The 23,351-nt window shown below is 40.8% G+C and overlaps 3 protein-coding genes across 3 annotated transcripts; 1 reads left to right on the forward strand and 2 right to left on the reverse strand.

Moving 5' to 3' along the window:
* Positions 1 to 2,424: 2,424 nt before the first annotated feature.
* Positions 2,425 to 14,663, reverse strand: slc25a10b (solute carrier family 25 member 10b). The gene is made up of 11 exons (XM_020084144.2): positions 14,083 to 14,663; positions 8,122 to 8,241; positions 7,212 to 7,326; positions 6,930 to 6,978; positions 6,746 to 6,787; positions 6,616 to 6,659; positions 6,465 to 6,535; positions 4,742 to 4,834; positions 4,545 to 4,622; positions 4,369 to 4,425; positions 2,425 to 3,653 (listed from the first exon to the last, which is right to left on the reverse strand). Exons 1-11 carry the CDS (start codon positions 14,170 to 14,172, stop codon positions 3,552 to 3,554), a joined length of 861 nt encoding a protein of 286 aa, XP_019939703.1. The 5' UTR covers positions 14,173 to 14,663; the 3' UTR covers positions 2,425 to 3,551.
* A 3,587-nt stretch (positions 14,664 to 18,250) lies between these two features.
* Positions 18,251 to 19,195, reverse strand: cldn31 (claudin 31). The gene has a single exon (XM_069529471.1). The coding sequence runs from the start codon at positions 19,057 to 19,059 to the stop codon at positions 18,391 to 18,393; it is 669 nt and encodes a 222-aa protein (XP_069385572.1). The 5' UTR covers positions 19,060 to 19,195; the 3' UTR covers positions 18,251 to 18,390.
* Positions 19,196 to 21,134: 1,939 nt separating this feature from the next.
* On the forward strand, positions 21,135 to 22,290 carry LOC109627554 (GTPase IMAP family member 9-like). The gene is made up of 2 exons (XM_020084145.2): positions 21,135 to 21,324; positions 21,410 to 22,290. Exons 1-2 carry the CDS (start codon positions 21,303 to 21,305, stop codon positions 22,234 to 22,236), a joined length of 849 nt encoding a protein of 282 aa, XP_019939704.2. The 5' UTR covers positions 21,135 to 21,302; the 3' UTR covers positions 22,237 to 22,290.
* The last annotated feature ends 1,061 nt before the right edge of the window (positions 22,291 to 23,351 follow it).

Below are 23,351 nucleotides of genomic sequence, written 5' to 3' on the forward strand. Positions count from 1 at the left end.
CAAGAAGACCCTGAAGAAACTGTCACCTTGAACAGACAAAGAGATTCAAGAGCCTTTGACGATAAAGGCCAACGCATCCTGAAGGTTCATCTCAAGCGCCACCTGATGCATTTGATGTCTGAAAACAGCTTTGATTTGCTGCAGTTTCTATAATTTCTTTAAAATGTTTTAATTTCAGTTCAGTTGATTTTATTTGTATAGGACTTTTCAAAACAAGTATCAAAGTGCTTTACAAAATTCAATATGAAACTCATAAACATTTTCCAGGACTAACCAGCTAGCCCTGTAAAATTAAGTTAACCTGACTGCTCTAAAAAAAATTGGGTAAGATAATGAAATCTTTGATTCTAGTTTGCATTAATGTGTTTGAAATGACTGAGACACCAGATATTTGATTTATAGACAGAGACTGAGTGGTTTGATTATTAATGAGTGTGGCAGATATGGTTTCTGTTAAAATATAGGAAATATGAAAGAACATTGCAGTGAATAGGCCAACAGCCGGATTTTCCATATCCCCGTACGTACAGGCAGCATTCCAAGACTTCCAAAAATAACCCTCCTGACAACGATGAGAAAAATGAGCAGAGCATAAGGCTCATGAATTCCCACACATACACGATGAAGGTAGAGGTGAAAACAGTCAGAGTCATCACGGCTTTGCATGTGATTGATGCTATCTTTGAAGTAATGTGCAGCCATCTTCATCTAGGCAGAGGAACTTAATCGCATCGCTGCCATTTTTCATGACAGCTGAATATCACCCCCTTTTAATGTGGACAGTCAGGCCACGTGCTGCAGGCTATGGAGGCAGTAATTCTGCAAATATAAGTCCTGATTCTAAGTCTGTGGGATGATGTGAAGGACCCACAGAGCAAAAACTAAACTACAGTATGTCCTTGTTCTGATGAGGGCAAAGCAAGTCAGTGACGATAAGCCTGTGGCAGCACAGACCAGAAACACAAAGATCACTGTGTTTGTTTTGTAACATGGATTTAACACAACCCAGAAGGCCTGCAGCTGATTCATGAAATGACAAAAATAATAACAATTAGAATTCAATATCCATCAAGATCAAAATCCATGCACAGTTTTCTGAGAAATGTAAAGTATGACTTTTTCCTCTCTGTCTCTCCTACAACCACATTCACCCTAAATATTGAACCCAGGTTTACAACTAATTTAACTGTTGTAACGCAATTTCAATATCCTACATGTGTAACATGTTACTCTTTTATGTTGTCTGTATTGTACCCATTTGTACTTTTTAAGCTATGTGTGTTTAATTTGTATTTTGAATGTGTATTAGTCTTTTCACTTTTTTGCTGCTGTAACACAGTGACCTCTATAAAAAGAGTGTGGTGTTGTGATTCACAATAATCTCACTAACTACCCAAAAAAAATAATAACTTCATAGCCTGATTATGTAATAACAGGACACAAGGCACAAAAGAAAACAATAAAACACATATTATTTCCCATTAGTATTTTAATTCCCAAATTCTTAGTTTCTAATCTAGAAAATGCTAATTCCAACACCCAGAACTATGGCTCCCTCCAGTTCCATTTTTATGCATATGAATAAAGCTGGGGTTAACATTCGCAGCATTATGGCTCATCTACAGTCGAATACCTCGCACTATAAAGGAACAGATCATTCGACACAAGAACATGCAGGCAAACAGTCATCTAGTGGCATTGTGGCTCTTTTGTAATGTATCCTAGAATGAAGGTTAAGGTTAGACTGCATAAGATGGGAAACTTTACACATTACTCAACTGCCCCCTGCAGGACACATACTGTAAGGCAACGTTACTTGACATGGTCTCTGTGAACAGAGCAGGCACAGCACAGAAAATGCCTAATGTCACTGAACCAGAGTCAAAGTCATCATGGAAAATAAAGTCAAGAGCCACAAAACGTCCTCAAATGGAACCACTAACATGTTAAATTAAAAAAAAAAAACTAAAATGTAAGTCTATAGCGGGTGTTGCTATGCAGCAGGTTAGTCAGTAGGATTACAGAGATTTTCATTAAAGTGCCTTTAAAAAGAGAGTAGCATCCTGAGTCATAAAGTCTGACATGTTCATCTAGATGAAACAGTGACATAACAGATGAAAATGCTACATGTACACATGTAGTGTACTGCAGTTCTCTACAGGCATCTCCATTCAAACAGTATAAGAACTTTAAAAGATATCAAGTGGTCATTTACAATTTCACTGCGGAATCTAAAACTTTAAAGAGCCACTGAAAAATGTACCCTCAACATTCTGCTTCACAGTTTCACCCCTAACTCCCTCCTCACTTAAAGACTCGACACAAACAAGCTTGGTCCTCTCCTCTTCTCTCAAAGATTTAAGAGTGAAATCATAGCAGCGGTTGAATAAAGGAATGAAGTAAAGGAGAATCTGATTTTTAAAAAAATAATAGTTAGGTGAGGAGAAGGCAAAAAAATAAATCTGTAAAATCCAGGGTGCGTCACATTTGGTCACCACTGTTGGGAATGATTACTATGTAGTTCCACAATAGCTTGATCAGTCATGTTTCACTAATGGCTTTTGGGAATTATTATAGTTTGGTAAGAACAGCACTGATGTCAAAGCTACACTGTGTTTACAACTTCACAAGTAAATCACACACAATGTCTTGGCCTCAAATGAAAACAATAAAGTGTTGTAGAGGACGATAAAGCTGTTTTCAGACACGCACTGAAGGCTGCATGTGGGAACGCAAATGTCTGAGTCAGTTGCTCCAGACATTTTATCAAAACGGAAAATGTCTGGGTGAGCCGATGTGAGAATACAACTGAAAAATGTTCACAGCGAGAGAGTTGTGAGTGTTGATGAGGTTTTGAACATGCGACAGACGCAAAACTGGACGAGCACAAATATCTCAGAATGAAAAAGATGTGTCTTATACGTCATAAGAGGCCAACGAAGATGTCAAGCTGGAAAGAACGATTCAATAGCTTTTGGTGATGAGGGCCGGCGCCGATGTTGATGTGCTGTACAAAAAAGAGGCACACTCTAGAAAATGTTTGGACCCAATTTCCCAGACATTTGGCGTAGTTCATGTCTGAGAACCGCCTAAAATACCCTCATTCCTGGCACAAACTTTTTAAGCCACAGTCTACAAGTGTTAATCCCCTGGTGGGGGCTCTGAAGGCGCTGTACGCGATTTTGGATTAAAGTACTAAGAGCAGAGATTAAAACATAAATCACAAAATCTGATCAGCAGTTAGTCTGTCATCATCAAGGTCGAGGAATTACTGTGGTCCCCCCGACTCAAATCATCTCATCCAGACACAAAATAACTCTACTTGAAATTATAATGGACAACTACATTAACATCTAGAGCTCATTTTAATCTCCTTTCGAAAAACACCAGGACGGCACCTTCCGAGGAGAAGGACTCATTTTTCCAGTATTCATCCCTTGCTGGTGCTCGCCGTCATCAAAATCCCTTAGTGTCTTTTTGTGAGAAAGAGGTAGAGCAAAAGGCGGAGCCTCAGCACACGTATGGTGTGACCCCCACCCTGCGGAGCGTGCTCAGGAGATGATGCGAATGCCAAAGTTCTTCTTGAGCTGCTCCAGGAAGATGAAGGTCAGCACTGTGTGGGGAATCAAGCGGATCCCTGCTGGGACGAGACCCTGCAGCAAAATACAACATTGCACTGTTACATTGAATTCTCAACCAAGCGCTACGACAACAAAGGTATGTATCGCTAGAAACTGACTTTGAATCACTGAAGTTATGCGTTTGTTCAGATCACACAGAAACTACAGAACATATTACCATGAAGCCTGGTGGGAGGATGTGGGGCGGGCCAGGGAAGACACCATAACATTTTGGTGCAGAGCCAGATCAGGGGGCTGATCCACTTTTTTCAATTTCTTTAACATTATGTACATTTTTTAGAAAAAAATCTAAGTCCAAAGTCAATTTTTTTAATTAACTTGACACTTACTTACACAATGTGCTTGAACTAGGAACAATTTTCCAAATATATTTAGTCAAATGTGGCTTTACTCAAAGCTTTAGAGCTGAGAGCAAATTTAGCAGATTTAAATAATTACTTTACTGAAGCAGGACTTGTGCATGGATGTTGAACATAGAATTATCCCCTATGTGTTAACTGTGGTCCCTTAATGGCCCCCTGATTCCCGAAGTCCTAGATCCTCCACTGCAGCCAGCAACAGCAGCTCTCATAGGTTCATTACAAGAATAGTGTAGTGATAGTGTATTTGCATAGTAAAATACATGCAGTGTCCTGTAGAGCCACTGCTGTGACAAAGAGAGGGACCAGTATATACTCTAAAGACTTCCTGATTAAAAAACGACTCGTATGAAGTTGTTTTTTTTTACCTTGTAGAATGCTAGCGGTCCCAGCTTAGCAGTTTCACGTAAGCAATGTGTCACCCCCTAAAGAGAGAGACAGGCTGGGTGAGACTGACGACATTATGGCACATGAAGAGGATCGATAAGCAGAAATAGAGAGGAATGAAGAGATTAGTGGAGAAAACGAAGAGGGGTCTTCTCACCGCGTACTCTCCCTTTGAGTTCATCAGTCTCGTCTTCAGCACATCCAGAGGTTGACACAGGAAAGTTGCACAGCCTCCCTGCAGAGGAAGAGTTCACACAAGCAGAGGTCAGCAGGGGGGGGGGGACTTGTAAACACTTTACACACCCACTGAGTCAGGTTTCCACCGCACACAAATGTATAAAACCTGATACTTACAGCAATGAAGCTGGAAAGAAAGTGTGTGAGCATGTTATCTCCCATCATCCCCGTTCCCAACACGAGCTGCTTGGCCTGGTCGTAACACGCCAACTGAGGGTGGGAAGAGAAACACGAGACAGAGATAATTTGTGTCATTTCAAAGGTCTGTTGTTTAAATCAGCATTGTCCAGATGTAAACATGGCTCAGGTGTCTATCTGTGTTCTGGTTTGGTGTCTAGGATACTGTGGTCATATGATCCTGGAATCACATTTTTCATGAGTTGGCCTGTATGTATTTTGAAAAAAAATACATAAATCAAAAATCAGTCAAACACTGCAAATATTAGTGTCCATTCTAAAATGTCAGTGCATGGGTCCCCCCAGTGGTAGCACAAAAAAGACAGTCACTTCATAAATGTTGTCAAATTTTCTAATAATAAAAAGATTATTTGACTGACAAAAATCTAAAAATGATACTGACAACCAAGCTTTGAGACCCGGGATGGGAAACTGGGAAATATGGTGTTCAGAAAAGTTCTGAAGACATTTACTATGCAAAGCTGCATTTAGTTTTGATCTGCTGACATTTAAAGAGATAGTGCAGCTAAATTATACGACTGTTCTCTAATAAAATACTTTAATGCTGGTTTCAAAATCACATTCACACCAATTTTACAAGAAAACTAGAATTACTGCACTGCAGTTGTACGTCTCTGCCAACCAGTGCAGTTTCCGTGCACATGTTTCTAAATACTTTTTTTCCAGATTCATATAAGGTCACTGTAACCTTTGACCACTGAAACATACTCACTTGATCTGAAAATCTTGGTCCAAGTGAAGAGATATCACATTCAAGAGGCCAAAAACATGTTTTTTGAGGGCACCACAACCTTGACCTTTGACCACTGATATCTAAATAGTTCATCAGTGAGTCCAAGCGAACACTTCAGATCTTAAGCAGATCTTTAGATACCATCTTCAAGAAAAACACAAACATACTTCGTGAAGCCACCGTGACTGTTGACACTTAGCTACCAAAATCAAAGCCAAGTTCAAGTGAATGTTTGTGCCACGTGTAACATTCCCTTTGGGAATTCCTAAAACACTGAGTTCAAAACAACGCAAGGTCATGTGACCTTGACCTTTGACCACAAAAATGAAATCAGTTCATCTTTGAGTCTAAGTGAATATTCGTACCAAATTTTGACACCGGCCAGCTATGGCGGCGGTTCAAACTGCCACAGTCTGACCGCCAGTAGACTGCATCCAGGTAAAGTTACACACTAAAGAAAACAGTATGACAAATGGATCAGTCAGGGGAGTTTTGTGTGTTTTGGTTATACATACACACCAACCCATAAAATTATATTTAAAATAAACCATTTCAAAAAGTAGCCAATCCATATAGGAAACTGACTCATCGATAAATAACTGTACCTTTAATTTAAAAATTTTATCTCATGTAATAACTTAAATTTGGATTCTAACTTTGATATACACCTAAACATGACTAATAAACATATGAAAGTGTTTTAGAGAAAATCTATTGAAGATGTGATTACATCAGATAAAATGCACACAGTAGAATATACAAATGAAGAAACAGTGCTCCTCACTGGCTGTAGACTCCTCCTGGTTTCTTTCAAACTCACAAGCTCTTTATTAACTTCACATGAAACCAACAAAAGGTCCCAGTTTATAAATGTCCACCTATCAGCAGACTGTGAGTGATGTGACTGACCTGTCCAACCGTGACCATGGCTCCTCTGCTCGAGGCCATGGTGGCTCCTGAGAACAGTCGCCTCACACCCTCTGTGGGACAGGACACAGGTCACAGATCTGACATGAGTGATCAGTGCGGCATGTGTGAAGCTCCACACGATTAGATTTACCTTCTCTGGAGACTCTGAAGAGCCCATCGACAGCATGCTTGTAGCTACAGGAAAAAAGAAACACATCAGCATTAAATCACGGTGAAAGACTGAGGACCTCTACTGGACAAAATAAAGTTCAAACACTCACTTCCTCCTCAGCTCAGGTGGTAGTTTCATATCATTCTGCATCCTACAAGCCAAAAAGTGTTCAGATATTTTATATTAACATTTAGTGTTTTTGACCATAAACTAATAATAATTATAAACCACTTAATTGCAGGAATTGTGCATTATTTATTAATGCCAGTTTGAAAACTGTCATAGAATCTTACCTGACATTCACCATGTCTGCTGGCGTTCCAACAAATCCACCAGTGAAACCTGTTGAAACACAATCCTGCATGGGTGATACTGCATGTGTACGTGCATGTGTGCACATATATCTTTACAAAGAACATTTTGAGTTCGGACCTTTTGGTAAAGTGAGGACAGTTTGGCCGGTTGTGCAAGTTGTGATTGTAACAGTTAGGGTAAGGGGCTAGGAAAAGCATTATGCCAATGAGCGACCTCACAAAAGTGGCAAGAAGTACAAGATTGTGTGTGAGTGCTCGCACCACCAAAGGCTCCCAGCAGGACCTTCTGGTAGAACGGCATTGGGCCCTGGCTTGTGCTGCCCATCATGTCCCTCACTGTCTCATAGATGGCAAACCTGGTGAGGGAATAGGACATCTGAGGAGAGAGAGGAGAGAGAATGACTCAGGGATATGATTCATGTTTCCTTTTTTTAGCCACTAGAGGGAGCTTCTGGCAACATCACATGGTCAGGATGCACCTATACAAGTTAAACCTCCTTCTCTTCATCATTCACTGGCTATGACTCATCTTTTCTGTGTCCCTCCAGTCGCAATGTAGACGACCTGCAAAATGTATAGAACTGCTAAACACACTGTAATCAGTACAATTACCTGTCTGATCTATTTATTCAGTATCGTACAGTACTCTCTGTATGAAGTCAGAATTACAACTTGACTTTATTTACTGGAAGAAACTGCACGTGAATCTTGTTGAATCTCATAGGAAGCAGAATTTAAATGAGCTCTCAGAAGGGGACTGACTCATTATTTTAAGCAAAGCACTTTGAACTGCCTCCCTGATATGAAATATGGTATAAAATGTAATTACCCTGAGTTGCCTAGGATGCTGATTCATGTCCAAATGTCTTACATGTTTGTTAATTGTTAAATATTTGCTGAGTGGTTTATGACATTTTAATGTGGTTTTATTGTAATTGACAGTATCTTGCCTATTTAATCAGATTCCTGTTTCAACTGTGAAGTTATTGTAGCTTTGTTATAATAATGTATTATTATTATTATTATCATCACTATATAAGTAGTAGCATTAATAGTTTTGTAGTAATTTGTAGTTAGTAGTATTGGTATTAGTGTTGCAGGAGTCAGAAGAAGAAGAGAAGGGGTTTATGTTGTGGGCACACATGAGGACAGAGTGATAATCCACACGCACCTGTCTACAGAGGGAGGCAGAGAGGCCATTGTAGAGAGCCAGCACCCCGTCATTCTTCACCACGTGAATGGCCATCCCCAACATCCTCTTCTTCACCTCCTGCTGTGTCTGCAGATGTACCTGGAAAGAAAGTCACAAGTTAGGTATTAATGTCATTTTCAACAAGTGAGTCATTGTAGCTGACAGAACACTGACACCAGTCTGCAGACAAAGACAGTCACCTGACCCTGCTGGGGTTGACACAGCAACTTTTGTACAACTTTTTCTTGCTTGTGAGGAAACTGAGAGGCCCTTGTTAAAATATTTAGGCAATACAATATCACTACATTTTTACCGTCGTGACAAAGCTCAGCCACGGACGGATCTGTAGTGTAAACGGAGTAATCATGAGTAGGTAAGTTAAGATACCATGCACAGGGTAAGGGTTGTGTGTGTGTATGCAAGAGTGATTATGTGCATTGTCCTTGTCAGCGGAGGTCAGCTGCTTCTCAACATGGCCTTTGTCTTCTATTCTAATCTATATCAAAGTCTGAAGGCCACTCTGCACTTGTCAACAGTGTTCCTCCTCTCACTCTTCCACTGTTATTGGCTGCTTGATTCAATTAATCATTCTTTTAGTCAGTTCCTCTATTTCAAAACACAAGTGGTTTTGTCACTAAGACTGACACCCACCTACATCCTGGTTTCTCCATGTAGTCACTGGTTTCGATAAATCCAACTAAAGTACACACACACACACACACACACACACACACACACACACACACACACACACACACACACACACACACACACACACACACACACACACACACACACACACACACACACACACACACACACACACACACACAAGTTACATATTCCACCCAGATGTATTGATAAGTGTCTGGCCTAAAAAACACGAGGTCTAAAAATCCTGTTTTGCAACTCTGCTGCTACAGTGAATGACAACAACAGATTGGCATTTCTGACGGTGAAATAGATGTCTTTGTTAGCAAGTAAAAACTGAATAAAATGCGACTGGGCATGTTTTGCTGAGTAATGTGTGTTTACTCTCTGCTGACCCCACTTTCACATAAGTATATTTTTCTCTAAATTACACCTCAGTCTGGCCTTTTAAATTTAGCCACTACAGTTATGCAGTAAGCGTAGAGCTTTGTATGCTGTTGCAGCAAAGTCATCTGTCTCTTCTTCTGGCAACAGTGACAAAGTAAACGTTCCAGCTGGAGTGTATAATGTTAAATGTTTTCAACAATGCTTCGTGAATGCTTGATCAGGAGCAGCTCGGCTTGGAGGTGTGTGCACATTTGTGAATGTGATTCTGCTATGGTAACTCTGCAGGGGAGCCACAGTTTAACAGTTGCAGTGATTGAAAATAAACGGACTGCACCATAGGACTGATTCATTTTATTGTTTATATCAGTAGAATAATCATGTTACCACGGGCTGCTGTTGTTCTACACATTGAAAATGACCCAAATGAGTCATTTTGAATAAGGCAACTTGCTGCTTTGAGGATAACTTTGATCATTTTGTTGCATGCATTGCCTTATCGTTTATAATTGTAAATATTTAATATTGTGATAATGATTTCAGACATATTACCTAACACAACTGCCCATACATCAACACTGGTTCATTCAGGACACTTGATAATGATAAATAATAAACAGTACTCACAGGTTGTTTTACTTACATATGAGCTTATCTTCGCTCTGTAACTCCATGATTAATATTGTGGGTTTTCAGGCACGTCAGCTAAGTCCACATTCAACGGCTTAACAAAGAGTTTTTTTTGTTTACTTTTTTTACTGTATACCTAAACCTCTCACCAAATGCCTGAAGGAGTTTCGCCGACTCTGCAGCATCTTCAGATGTAACACAGAAGAGTAGCTTCACAGCAGCATCAACCAATTCTCCTTCTGAATTAAAGTTCAGCTTTTTAGTTTGCGCGCAAAACTTAGATTTGAACATATAAATGACAAATTTCAATGAAGTAAAGTGCGCTCACTTTACACATTAATACCAACATTAACCTGAGGTTACTAGGATCAGAACAGCACTGAAGTTTACTTTGTGTTTGTTTGATTTGCTCTAGAGTTTATGAGACATATATTTAAAGTTACAGTGTGTAGAATTTAGTGATATCGAGTGTTGAAGTTACATGTTGCAGCTGAACACCCCTCACCTCACCCTCCACTTCCAAACTGTCATAAAAACTCGAGTTTAGTTTGTCCAGTCCGGACTAATGTTAAAAACATGGTGGCCTCCGTACAGAGGACCCCCTCCATGTAAATGTAAAGTATTTAAATATTAATGGCCTTTTCTAGGGTAAAGCAAAATACAGTTTGTACAATTTAGATGAAACAAACTAGTGAAAACATCATGAGTATTATTCTACATTAAATGTCTGCCAATAGTTCCCTTTCACCTAAATCTTACAAACTGGACCTTTAAACACATTGAAAAAAGTCCAACATTTGCGTGCACACAGTTCAAATGGGACACACACAACACGAGATGAGATCCGGATTCATATGATTCAGGGTGCTCCCTGCTGACTGATATCAGGTCACAGGATGAACAAAATACATATGTAGCTGTTAAATGTAATCTCTGACAAGCATCATCATAGTTATCATCTGACACTAAGCACTCAAAAAGAAGTATTTCCAGCCATTGCATTTTAGGGATTAGTGTGATAGTAATAATTTAGTATGGCCCATGAGGGATGTCAGAAAAACTGAACTGGCTCTTGACAATTTAAAAGGAGCCCAACCCTGACTGAAAAACAGTACTCTCAAATTACCAGGAAGTTTTAGAGCCTATTTTTGTATTTTATATATAAATAACCTCTCCAGCTAGAGGTACCTCTTGTAAATGCAGTAGTATTGATTTTTGACCAAATATGATGTGGCCTACAACCAACACCAGTAACACTTCTCACTTGACTGTTACTTAAGAAACTTATGTTTAAATGGTGTTGAACCACATGAGCACACACAAAGCAATATGTAAGTATTTGGACAGTAACACATTATTTGTTCGGCTGACTCTGTACTCCTGCACAATGGAGCTTATCATTTATCACAGCTGTAGCCATACTGCTGCAACCTGGGTTAAAATCCGCCCCAGTCCTGATATCAACTCCCTCTCCCTGCAGTTTTTAAAATAAATAGAAGCACAAGAGCCAAGACACTCCCTCTCTCTCTGACCATCAGCCGCACCAGGAATCCAAACCATGTTGGTGGCCGTTAAAACATCCATAAAGATTTTATTGTAGAGGAACACCCCCCTGGTAAAAATGATCATATCGCTTACAGAGTAAATGTAAAGGGAAAAAATGACTGTGTGATGTAGTGACGTCGAGTTGGAATTTGTAGCCTTGTCATTGTCCTTCTAGTTAATTTAAAATGTAATCAACTGAGTAGAGTCAACAAAACAGAGGATATGTTACAGTACGACTGTTTATCATCTGCACCAGGGGTGGATTAACTTTTTCTTATCAAGGCCATTTCAATTTTATAATATTGTTATCCGTATCCCTAACAGAGATGCAAATTTCAGTGCATGTTTTAAGATAGCTCTGTGATATGTATTTTAGGTTTTCAGGCACATCAGCTGATTTCACTTGAAATTGTGAACAAATGAACAAAGATGTTCGTCCGTTCCTTTAGTTTTCTTTCCTGGAACCTCTCACTAAATGCCTGAAGGAGTTTTGCACACACTGCAGCATCTTCAGATGTAACACAGAAGAGTAGCTTCACAGCAGCAGCAACCAATTCTCCTGAATTAAAGTTCAGCTTTTTAGTTTGCTCGCAAAACTTACATTTGAACATATAAATGACTAATTTCAATGAAGTAACCCTAGCCAACTTCAAAATTCATGTTCATTCATTCAGCATGTCCTCCCTCCTCACTCCCCCGCTGACCTCCGCTCACTTTACACATTAACACCAACATTAAGTTGTTTAATAGGATCAGAACAGCTTGTTCAGATGTCACAGTAAACACAGGGTGTTTGCACACAATGCACATATTAACTTTGTCTGAGAGTAAGCAGATCATCCAAGAGCAATACATTCTACTAATTCTGAAATAGGCTTCAGGTTCTTGGCTCACTCAGCACACAGCTTGCCTGAATGTGCTGAAGCAGCTTATTGGATACAGTAAAGTAAAAGTAAAGTGTGTTTTTCCTTGAACTCTTAACATTCAGTTGCATGCTCACAGCCGTACTGATGTTTGAGATTGGCCTTTTTAATTATTGCAGTTTATATTTAAAAAAAAAAAAATTAATTGTAATTAGGAAAGGGCAACATTCTGCTGCTACATTTATTTTCTTGCGGAACAAATACTTCCGGCAATAACACATTAACAGCTATGTTTCCTTCATCCAGACCACCCTGAAGGACATGTTACTACTATTTTAAGTTTTTTTCTTAGGACAAAATAATAGCTTTAAAAAGACGGGTGTCATTAAGGAGGTTGGCAGCAGGGGTTTTATTGCAACATCCACCATCAAGTTGACCGAGGATGACACCCAGGTCAGACTGTGGTGGGCCTGTCTTAGAAGAAAGCTGCTCCTACTACAGTAATTAAGGACTTTATGAACACTGAAGCAAGTACACAACCCCCTAAATTGTAATGCTTCATTTTACATGGCATCAGCAACTAACAAGCAAGTTATAGCAGAGGTGAAGCAGTCAAGCAGACATTCTTAGAGAAAAGTGCTGATTACTGACTGTGTCTGCGTAATTACACAGCACATGACTTCCTGAAGACCAGTTCGGGATCATCAGGGTCGTGTGCTGCTGCTGCTGCTGCTGCTGCCTCGGAGCAGCCATAAGAGAGGTACAGTTAAAGTGAGTGAGGATTTTGGCATTAAGTAGAAAGGTACTAGTTTAGTTCTCACACACATTTGTATGTATATCTTTGTGAGGACACTTGTCATAATGCATTCCCCAGCTGCTTACCCGACTATCACAATTGAATGCCTAAGCTCAAGCCTTGACCTAACCTTATTCAAACCAAAACCATAAAACCAAGGCTTAACTTTCAAACTGCTCTTTAAATGTGTAGTTTGGTAAACAAGCTACTAAGTGACACCCCTACATTTATATTTGATCAAACGACTGTGTCATTTATTAAGATTATCCATGGGGTTGATGCACCTAATCTCCATAACAACCTACATTGTGACATTAAAAAATAAGCAGGACAAGACAAGAAAACACGCACACACAGTTATTAACTATCAGGACCTTAAATACACTGTCATTCATTGTGGCCTAACAAAAACCTCATGACCCTAAACATGACCAATTCATTACCCAGCTCTAACCGTAAACTAACCAAAGTTCACATTTAACTTTAACCAGGACTTTAGAAATGAAGTGTTGCCTCCTTAAGACCATAGTTTGGTCTCTGTGAGGTCAACTGGTCCTGGCAAGGTCAGTGTTAGCACTGGAAATGGCCCCTAAGAGGTCACACACACACACACACACACACACACACACACACACACACACACACACACCTGCTGTCAGGCGATAACAGGCTGCACATGGGGGGGAAAGTATCCTCCAGTTGTTGTGATCAAACAATCAAACCATTACTACTGAATGGAATCTACACTGGGACGTGTGCTCGTAATCAGCCATTACATTCAACAGTAACTTTCTACAGTCTCCCACAGCTAACAGAATGAGTCAGCCGGACTTACCAGCTTGTCACTGGTTAACCTGTGCCCTGAATGTTAACAGCCCACCAGCCTTTAATGGCGATCACTGAAAGCTCCGAGCAGCTAGAGGCGACACATAATGACATTTAAGAACCCTGCAGTAACATTAGGAGCTACACGACATTGTCCTTAGGTGACCACAGCTGCAAACAGCTGCAGGCTGGTATCCAGGCCTGCGCTCCTCCACACCCCAGCGGACCCTGACTGCTCCCCCTCACCTTGATCAGATCCAGGGGGTGCGTGCAGCAGGCGGCCCCGCACGACGCCAGTCCCCCGAAGTACCACCGCGACATGCGCTTCTCCGTCATCGTGCTCGTCCTCTGCTGCGAGCTCTATGCAGCGGCGACTTCCTTCCTCGCAGCCCCGAGCCTCGACTCGCCTCGCCTCGCCTCGCTGCCCGGCCTGTGCAGGACCTTGATGGGGCTCCAGCTGTCAGTGACCCGCGGTGGTTCAATCTTCACACGCGACCGACAGGAGAGTGCACCGCTGCCCCGAGGACTTTGAGCTCCAGTGGCATCGCGCGTGCACACGCCACATGATGCGCGTCTCTGCACGTGAAATGTGTGTGCCTGTGTGTGTGCGCGCCTGTGTGTGTGTGTGTGTGCGCGCGCGCACTGTCTGCCTGCCGTGTCGGAGCCACCGCGCGCAATAGGAAGCAGCTGTAGACACAAGAGAGGAGCGCAGCCAATTGCCACCGTGGACGTTGGAGCTGCCTACTCGCCCCCGGGCCCCGACGATCCAAAGGTTGTCGGTGGGTGAGAGGACGCTGCGCTAACTCACATACCCCACTCTCACCACTGTCAGGCGGATTCTTAAAGACACACATGCCCTCCTCTCTGCTGCAGACCGACGGACATGGCTCCTGTCTCTTTAAGAGGAGACTGCTCCACATTCCAAAGCGCGCAGAAACGTCACCATTAAAAAAAACCACACACACATGTTGAGAGAAAATGATCTGTGACAAGAACATGTTCCGTTTGGATGTTACAGTTAAAGGTCCAGTGTGTAAGATTTAGGTGAAAGGGAACTATTGGCAGACATTTAATGTAGAATAATCCTCATGGTGTTTCCACAAGTCCATTTAATCTAAACTGTATGAATTGTAGTTTTCTGTGCTCCAGAAAAGACCCTTTATATTTAAATACTTTATATTTACATCGAGGGGCCCCTCTCTACGGAGGCCGCCATGTTTTTTACATTAGTCCAGACTGGACAAACTAAACACCTTTTGAATTTTTATGACAACTGAAGCTACCACAGGTTCCTTTTCATGTTTGGAAGGAGAGGGTGAGGTGAGGGGTGTTCAGCTGCAACCTGCAACTTCAACACTAGATATCACTAAATTCTACACAATGCACCTTTAAGTGAGATCTCATAAGAAGCATTCAAATAACCAACAAGCAGCTGTAGAGATGTTTCAAGGTAACCAATGCTGCTGTCACTGAACGGGGTGAAGTTAAAACCCCAGCACAAAAGTGAAATCTGCAAAACAGACAAGTGTTTTTATATTAATTTTTCTGAATGTAAATACAGGTGGCTTAGTTCATGGATGGCACCTCAACTCATAGGCCACTGGGTGGAGTGGGTGGCTGTTACAGTTCATTAGAGGTGTTTGCAGACAGGAGACAGTTCATGTTAACACTTCATGTAAATAAGACAGAACCGTGTACAGTGTTGATTTAAATGTGATAATATATTGCATTAAATACTATCTGATGTAGGATGAATGACATGTTTCTAAAATAAAATCACATATTTAGTTAAGTCAGTTTTTTCTGCTGTATCTTTATTTCATTGTTTACTCATCAAATAGTCTAATTGAAATTGCAGTTCAGATTGCTTGGTAATAAATATGGTGTCTCATTATATGGGAAAGATAAGTTCAACTAAACAAAATGTGTAGTTTCTGAATTACAAAGGTCTCAAACAGCAACGTTACAAGTTCCCGTCCAACACAGTGGAATGTTTGGCACAGTCCAAAGAGCCTCAGGTCTTCTTGTCCTGCGCCCGTTAGGACGACTGAATCAGTTTTTTCTGTTTTGGAGTAGGAAGACAAGACTGCATGGAGACACCAATATCAATGGCACCATGTTATGCCAGTTTCTGATAAATGGTTTTATTTATAAGTATAATGTATGTCTCCTATAAATAGTGTAATGTCATACCAGACATGCAGGTTTTTTATTTCCCACACCTCACACAACTGAGACTCATGGACTTGTGCTGGCACGTAGAAGCAGTTTTACACTTGTCTTATTCACAGATGCAAACATGCTACTTTGGTGGAGCAGCTACAATAGAGCTGGGTAATCAACAAAATAAGATGTGCTTTTGCACGTAACATGAGGCAACACACAGGGCTCTGAGGGGGACAGATCAGATATGTGCAGATGAAAAAAGGCCAAATTATTTCCTAGGTTAAATCACACTGACACCCTCAAGCAAAAATGAAACTACAGCCATCAAATGACATCAAATGCAAAGGAGTTGACAAAAGTTGTTTGCTTTATTGCAAAGTGTTTACATTATCTTTCCACCCTTTGTTACCTAAATGATTACCTTGTCAACAGGATAACACTAAAACAGCTGCACTGATTTCCACGAAACTTGGTGGAAGGATAGGACCAAAAAAGAACCCCTTTTAATTTTGAAGTGCATTTGGACAAGGGGCAGATCCATTTTTCTTAACCGTTCTTTAACATTGCAGTATGATGTTTTTTTTGCCATTTTTATTCATTTCCATGGTAATAATTAATGGATCTTGATTTTAAATATTTGAAGAATTGATATCTATGTGCTCTGCATGTGACATGTCTTTACATTGGAGGGAGTGCATGTAGTTGTGTAGTGTCTGCTGCCCCCAAGAGCAATTTGTCTGCAGTCACAACACAAAGTGGTTTGGAATCAGATTATAGGATTTGACCATTAAAATACAATTCTAGTTGTCTTGCACCCAAATAAGTGTCTTTTTTGATGTAATTGTTTTTTCTCATTCCTCTGAGACAGTAACATGTTATTTTGTTGCAACCACACTTGTAGCCTATAGGATTATTTACCCTTTTTGTGTTTTTGTATATATTTGTTATGATATTTACTATGTGTATTTTTTATTGCTTGTAACTGTTGTGACATTATCACATGAAAGTATTTAAGATGGCAACTTTATATCTTTTAGAAGTCTGAGGAAGAGCCTTATGCTTAAAACGTCGCCACAGTAATACATATTTTAAAAGGAGCTTCTAGGTGTGGAGATTTTTCCTATGTTTTGGAAACCAAGGTTATAGTGTCACAAAAATAGACTGGATCAAAGTGAAACATCTGTCTGGTAACAAATAGACAAGTGGTAGAGAAAAGACAGAACACAGGAGCAGATCCAGGAGCAGGGCCAAGAGGGGGCACAACAATTTAAATCTGATTTGCTCCTGAAGTACCCCTGTTCTTTCACTAGTCTTTTTTCAGATACACTATTCACCCGCTAACAATAACTATGAAAACTTACATATGCAGGGATGATACATTCAGAATGTAAATACTGAACATTTTAGCATAAGAAACTCACTTTCAATGTTTTAAAGAAATCCGGTTGTAGGAGAAAGCAAACACATGTATTTATTGTGCAGAAGTAATAACATACAAAAAAATTACTGACAAAAAGCAAAATGGAAAATGCAAAATCAAATTGTTCAAAGAATAATGGTAAAAAGCTAAATCAAACATTATTTTATAATGATAATAGTAATTATTATTATTATTGTTGTTATTATTATTAGAAAAGTGACAATCAACACCAGATGAGCAACTCTCTCTTCTCTCGTTTTAAATTAACAAAATGACCACTACTTGACATTGTAATGGATAAAAATACACAGCATATCACATAAATATAAATAATTATTTTCCAGTCAAATAAAAGTATTAAAATCTAGGCTGTAGGAGTGTTTAAACTTATCAACAGGGCTAGAAGAAAAACAACAACACTATAAACAAGAATAAACAAAAAAGATAGAGGTGAAATATAAGAGTAAATTTGCCCTGAAATACTAAAAAGTGCATAACAAGTAAATAACCAAGTATCACTTTGCCTGCCCACTCATTTTCAGAGAAAACACCAGCACACACAAACGTACTATGTACACTGGCCTTCTGTACACAAACCACCCACACACACACACACACACACACACACACACACACACACACAAACACAAGCAGAGGCAGAGTGGAATTTAAGAAACGTAAGTCACACACATTAGTAATTATCTAAATATCTACAATCCTCCCACAATTCAGTTCAAACTCCCACACTGACACAAAGCCTTGAATTAATGTTTATACTATTACAAACCTGTTGCTATGAAGTTAACCATGTGAAAAGTGTCATGAAATACAAAGTACAACACACAAACAAAACACAATACAGGCTCATAATCCTCTAATATGTTGTGTTGTTGCAGTTTACAGAAGTTTACCTGATGAGGTTGTGACCTCTGAGTTTGTTCATACCCCACATGTCCATTAAAAGGATCTCATACAAAAGATTTTTCCTGTTGCTTCCCTTCTCCTGCTGACCCAGGTCGCGGGTTGTCCTTCGTCGCTCCTCCAAACACAGGCAGTACCCTTCCTCCTGGAGGAGAAGACCCAACGTGCAGCAGCGAGCCTCCAACCAGGAGCAGCAGACTGGCCCCCCAGCCAAGGTACAGCGCCGGTCCCAGCTCTCTCTTTAGGGGTGCTGCAACGTTTGGGTCATAGAAGTCCCTGATGATGGTGTAGGCCGTCCAACAGATGGGTATCAAGTAGGCAAGGCCAGCCACGAGGAAGAGCACCCCTGCTAACCTGGCCAGCCGAGCCTTGGAGGCCTGGTTGGCATCGCCCATGCAATGAGTGCACTTGGCCCCTGCGACCCCAAGTGTGAGGGCCAGAAGGCAGAGGAGCAGGGAGAGGACGGTGAGACCTCGGGCGGCTTGGCCGGACGTGGGCAGCGCCAGGGTGGAGTCATAGGTCTTGCACTGGATCTGGCCTGTGGTCTGAGACAGGCAGTTCATCCACAGTCCCTCCCACAATACCTGGGCGATCACCAGCTCTCCGCCCACGAAGGCAGACACACGCCACAGCGGAGCGGCGCACACCAACGCCCCGCACACCCAACCCAGCACGGTCAAAATCAATCCGAGCAGCTGGAGACCTGTTGATGCCATGATCAGTGAAGACACTTCAGTAGAAAATCCAGATGCTTGTCTCTATCTTTTGTCTGGTCTGAGGAATTTCCTGAGAGTTGAGATGTTCAGAGAAAGTGGGTTTTTGAGATGGATGCTCTTCTCCTCCTCAGTATCCTTCTCTGTTAAACACCTGTAAGGATGACATTGTTTTCAGCTTATTCATTTCATGAGTAATAGTTCAAATTATTTAAAAATGTATTAAACATATAATTGTGCAATTCAACTGTAAGATATATAAATAATCGGCATTAAACCTGGTCCAGGTGTGGCAGTTTTCATTTCCAATAAATTCCACATTTTGAGCAAAACTTGAGAAAACTTACTTTTCAACCAGACGTCCACTGATTGTCGGAGTGTTGCTGATACTGAGTTTCTTGGTGGTACAGTCGTGTGATGCGAATTAGTTGTTGGCGTTCTTCTGTTATGACTGGGCAGCTTGTCTCTCTGGATGTCATACGCAGGGGTGTGGGAGGGCAGCACTGAGTGATACTGCATACTAAATACATACACACACACACACACATAGATAGTTATGCAAAAAATGACAACACAAGGACACTTTGTTTCAGAAATTGTTGATGTGGTCATGATGTCGTCTGTTGGTGTTGGATTTGTCAGATTGAGGCAAAGGATGAAACCATAGAGGATAAGGGGAAAGTTGATTGGAGGCATATAGATATTGACTATACTCACTATTTTGACCATAGTGTATATAAAGATGCACGATACATCACCACTTCCTCCCACCATGAAGAAATGAAGCCAAAATATCCTGGATAAGAACTCTGCCATCTTGTGCAGTAGTGATTAGAGGGTGTAGTGAATCAGTCTCAGGACACAGCTGTCAATCAGGATGTTTCACCTCATTTTATAACATCAATTAAAACTAAATCTACCTGAAGATTTTACAGTTGGATAAACATCAATGTGATAAGAACTACATACAATCTACAACCATCTTGGAGAAATAATTATTTAACATGCACTATTTAGTTTGGTCTATCCATGTCCTATTGACTAACATAGGGGTGGGAGTTGTGACCTGTGCTGCAGCCAGCCACCAGGGGATGATCAAGACACGTTGACTTCTCTTTTGGGGAAACACATGTGAGGCAGAAGGTCTGTGTATGTCACAGAATGCTTGGTTACATTATAAATGAAGGTTTTCATACAAAAATCTGTGTTATTTTAAAGTTGATAATGGAGTTATATGTTCTATAATACTGTATTTAAGATGAACTTCTCAGTGCAGTATTTTTTTAACTGTTAATTTACTTGACGATGGTCCCCTTTGGTGTCCCCTCCAGGAATTGGCCTTGATGAATTTCTCTGTTTATTGCCCCAGTGTTGTGTCTCAGGCTTGTTTTTCCTGCCAACTCAACTTCATATTGTTGGGCTTCCTGCGTAACTTCCTTTCTCACTTGGTGACACAAACTGCAGCTGGTCAGCAATGTCATGGCACTGGTTTCAATTTATTATCTAAAAGGCTCAGTAGAGGTCATACCTCCACCAAGGCCCAACAGTCCCCTTATGAAACCACATTTAAATGGACTAGATCCGGATCCAAGAAAAGCTTGCTGGGAAAATTATTGAACCCAATCTCACAATGTTTAAGAGAGTCAAAAGAATTTAATTCATATATTTAATTTCTTTACTATCTTTTTGTTTAATTTATTCTCAATTATTTCATTTCAATAAAAAAGATTCAACCCCCTGATCTGGATCCAGTCCAAAGTTAGTTCTTCCCTGACCCATACCCCATCCTTCCACCAAGTTCCATGGTAATCAGTTGTGTTGTGGGTGAAAACATAAAAGCTTTGTGAAGGTCATAATTAGAGTTTCATGTTTGTGGCTATTTGGGCTCTTTCTGTTTCTAACAAGCTTTTCCAGCTTGCCTGCACTTTTGCCTTTGTGAAAATATCATTAAAATACTACTTTTTGAGTTGTCAAGTTTAACATCTGATCCTGAGTGTGTGTTAAAACGGAGATTAGGGAGTCTCCTGCTTTAACACGTGATAGGTTCACATCCAAGCCAATTTGGTCAATGAGTTGCCAACAGCTTTTTTATAAGTTCTGGTTTCGTTTCCTGAGAAAGGGTGGTGGTGCAAGGAAAGAAAGAGGGGGAGGAGTAACTGGCACACGCAAGAACTGCACAGCTGAGGAAAGCACAGACAGCTTTTGTGACTCAAATTTAGTTTTGACCGTCTTTCCTCCACAACAAGATGCCTTTAAGCAAAACCGAAGGTGAGCTTACTTTTTTTGACTCACATACGCAGGTCTCATCCTGTGAGCTGACCCTAAATCCATTATTTCCAAATTCTTTCTCCAGATGTCAGCGACCTGAGAATTGTTCTGCTGGGGAAGACTGGATCAGGAAAGAGCTCCACAGGGAACACCATCCTGGGACTTAACAAGTTTGAGACAAAGGGCATCTCTCTGTCATCTGTGACAGCTCATTGCAAAAGAGAAACAGGGCAATTTGATAACAGAGCTGTGAGTGTTATTGACACCCCCGGGGTCTTTGATACATCGATGACAGAGCTCCAGCTGAAAAGTGAAATAGAGAACTGTATCCTGCTGTCTCTCCCAGGACCCCATATCTTCCTGCTAGTGATCAGATTGGATACGCGGTTCACAGGGGAAGAGAAGAGTGCAGTGAAATGGATCAAGGGCCACTTTGGTGAGGAAGCCAACAAGTATACAATGGTGCTTTTCACTAGGGGTGATGCTCTCGAAGGAAAGACAGTTGAGAGCGTTTTAGCTGAAAGTCCAGAACTCAAGGAGTTCATCAGTGACTGCAAAGCTGGCTACACGGTGTTCGACAACACAGCCATGAAAAATCGCACTCAGGTGGCTGATCTCTTTGAAAACATAGACAGGACAGTGCGATTAAATGGAAACTATTACACCAGCAGAATCTACGAAGAGGTGCAGAAAAAGAGGAGTAAGGACGAGTTGTGGAACACGTGCGGAAATGCCATGAACGCTGTCGGCAGTCACCTGCTGACGGCAGCAGCAGTCTCAGCCGTGCCTGCAGTTAGTGGGGCTGTAGCAGCAGCAGAGGAACTTGTGGTTCCAGCATGGTCACTTTTAATGCTCGCAGGTTCGGGGGCTGCTAAATTCATTGGGGGCTGGCTCAAACCTAAACCTAAATAACTATTGTAACTTTTCTGTGTGATTTTGAAATATCAAATAAAGTTTAAAAATGTGTGGTCCGGTTTGGTTCATGTTAAAATCACATCATGAAAGAAGAATGTCCCAATGAAGCTGCCAGGGCTGAAAAACGAAACTACTGCAGTAGGTGCATCATGTGGAACATCCATGTTAAGTGCCTTTGAGTGCCTTTTAAAAGCTCAGTACAAATAAAATGTATTGTTATTACCATTGATGTATTTGTTTTGATTTTCAAACCATGGGCATGTGTGGTTCCTGCTGGCCCGGGCGAACCGGGCAGCCGCCCGGGGGTGGCATTTTTTCATTTGTCACGTGGGGGGCGGCACAAGCACTTAGAAAAAAACCAAGCCAAAGTCTCCAGATGTTCACAGTTTGTCCTTTTACTAAAGCAAAACGGGCTGTTTAACTTTTTTCAAAGCATATTTTAAGTTATAACATATTTATTAAATTATTACTCCTGTATCATGAAAAGTAATCTTCAGTGTTGCGTTGAATTGCAGCATCGACTGTTCACAGCTCCCTTACTGGAACTCATCACTTTCATGTGTGCTTCCGCGCAGGCGTAAAAAAGGTCGGTGGTAATAGTCTGTGTGAGTCAGTCCAACGCTACCTGAGCCAAATGTTACGTTGGATACAACAGTGCCAGAGAGTCCATGTGTCTCATCCTTTGGGCCAGCCTATGGCCAGTAACAAAATGATTAGTGTTTCACTCTGCCAAAATTAACTAATGAAAGAATGAAATAGAATAAACACTTAAAAAATAAATAAAGTTTTGCTCTATGTTCCTATATAAAAAAGACATAGAGTGACCCACAGTTATGCGTTTTAAGGCCTTTCTTGGCTGTAGCTGTGACGCAGTGGCAGTGTAATGAGGGGCTTATCTGTTGAGAATGCTTCTTCACTGAACGGTCAGCGGATGTTTACCATTGTCTCATTTCCTTCAGGGAAATGAGCTCATGCTGCTCCTTATAATAAACATGAGGCAAACAGCAGCACATCATCAGTTAAATATGTGTGCAGTTTAGTAGTTTCATTGAGAAATAATCACATACTTTGTGAGAAAAAATTTGTTTACAAAATCCATGAGACTATATCAG

Source organism: Paralichthys olivaceus, chromosome 8 (genome assembly GCF_024713975.1).
Source record: "Paralichthys olivaceus isolate ysfri-2021 chromosome 8, ASM2471397v2, whole genome shotgun sequence".
NCBI lineage: Eukaryota > Metazoa > Chordata > Actinopteri > Pleuronectiformes > Paralichthyidae > Paralichthys > Paralichthys olivaceus.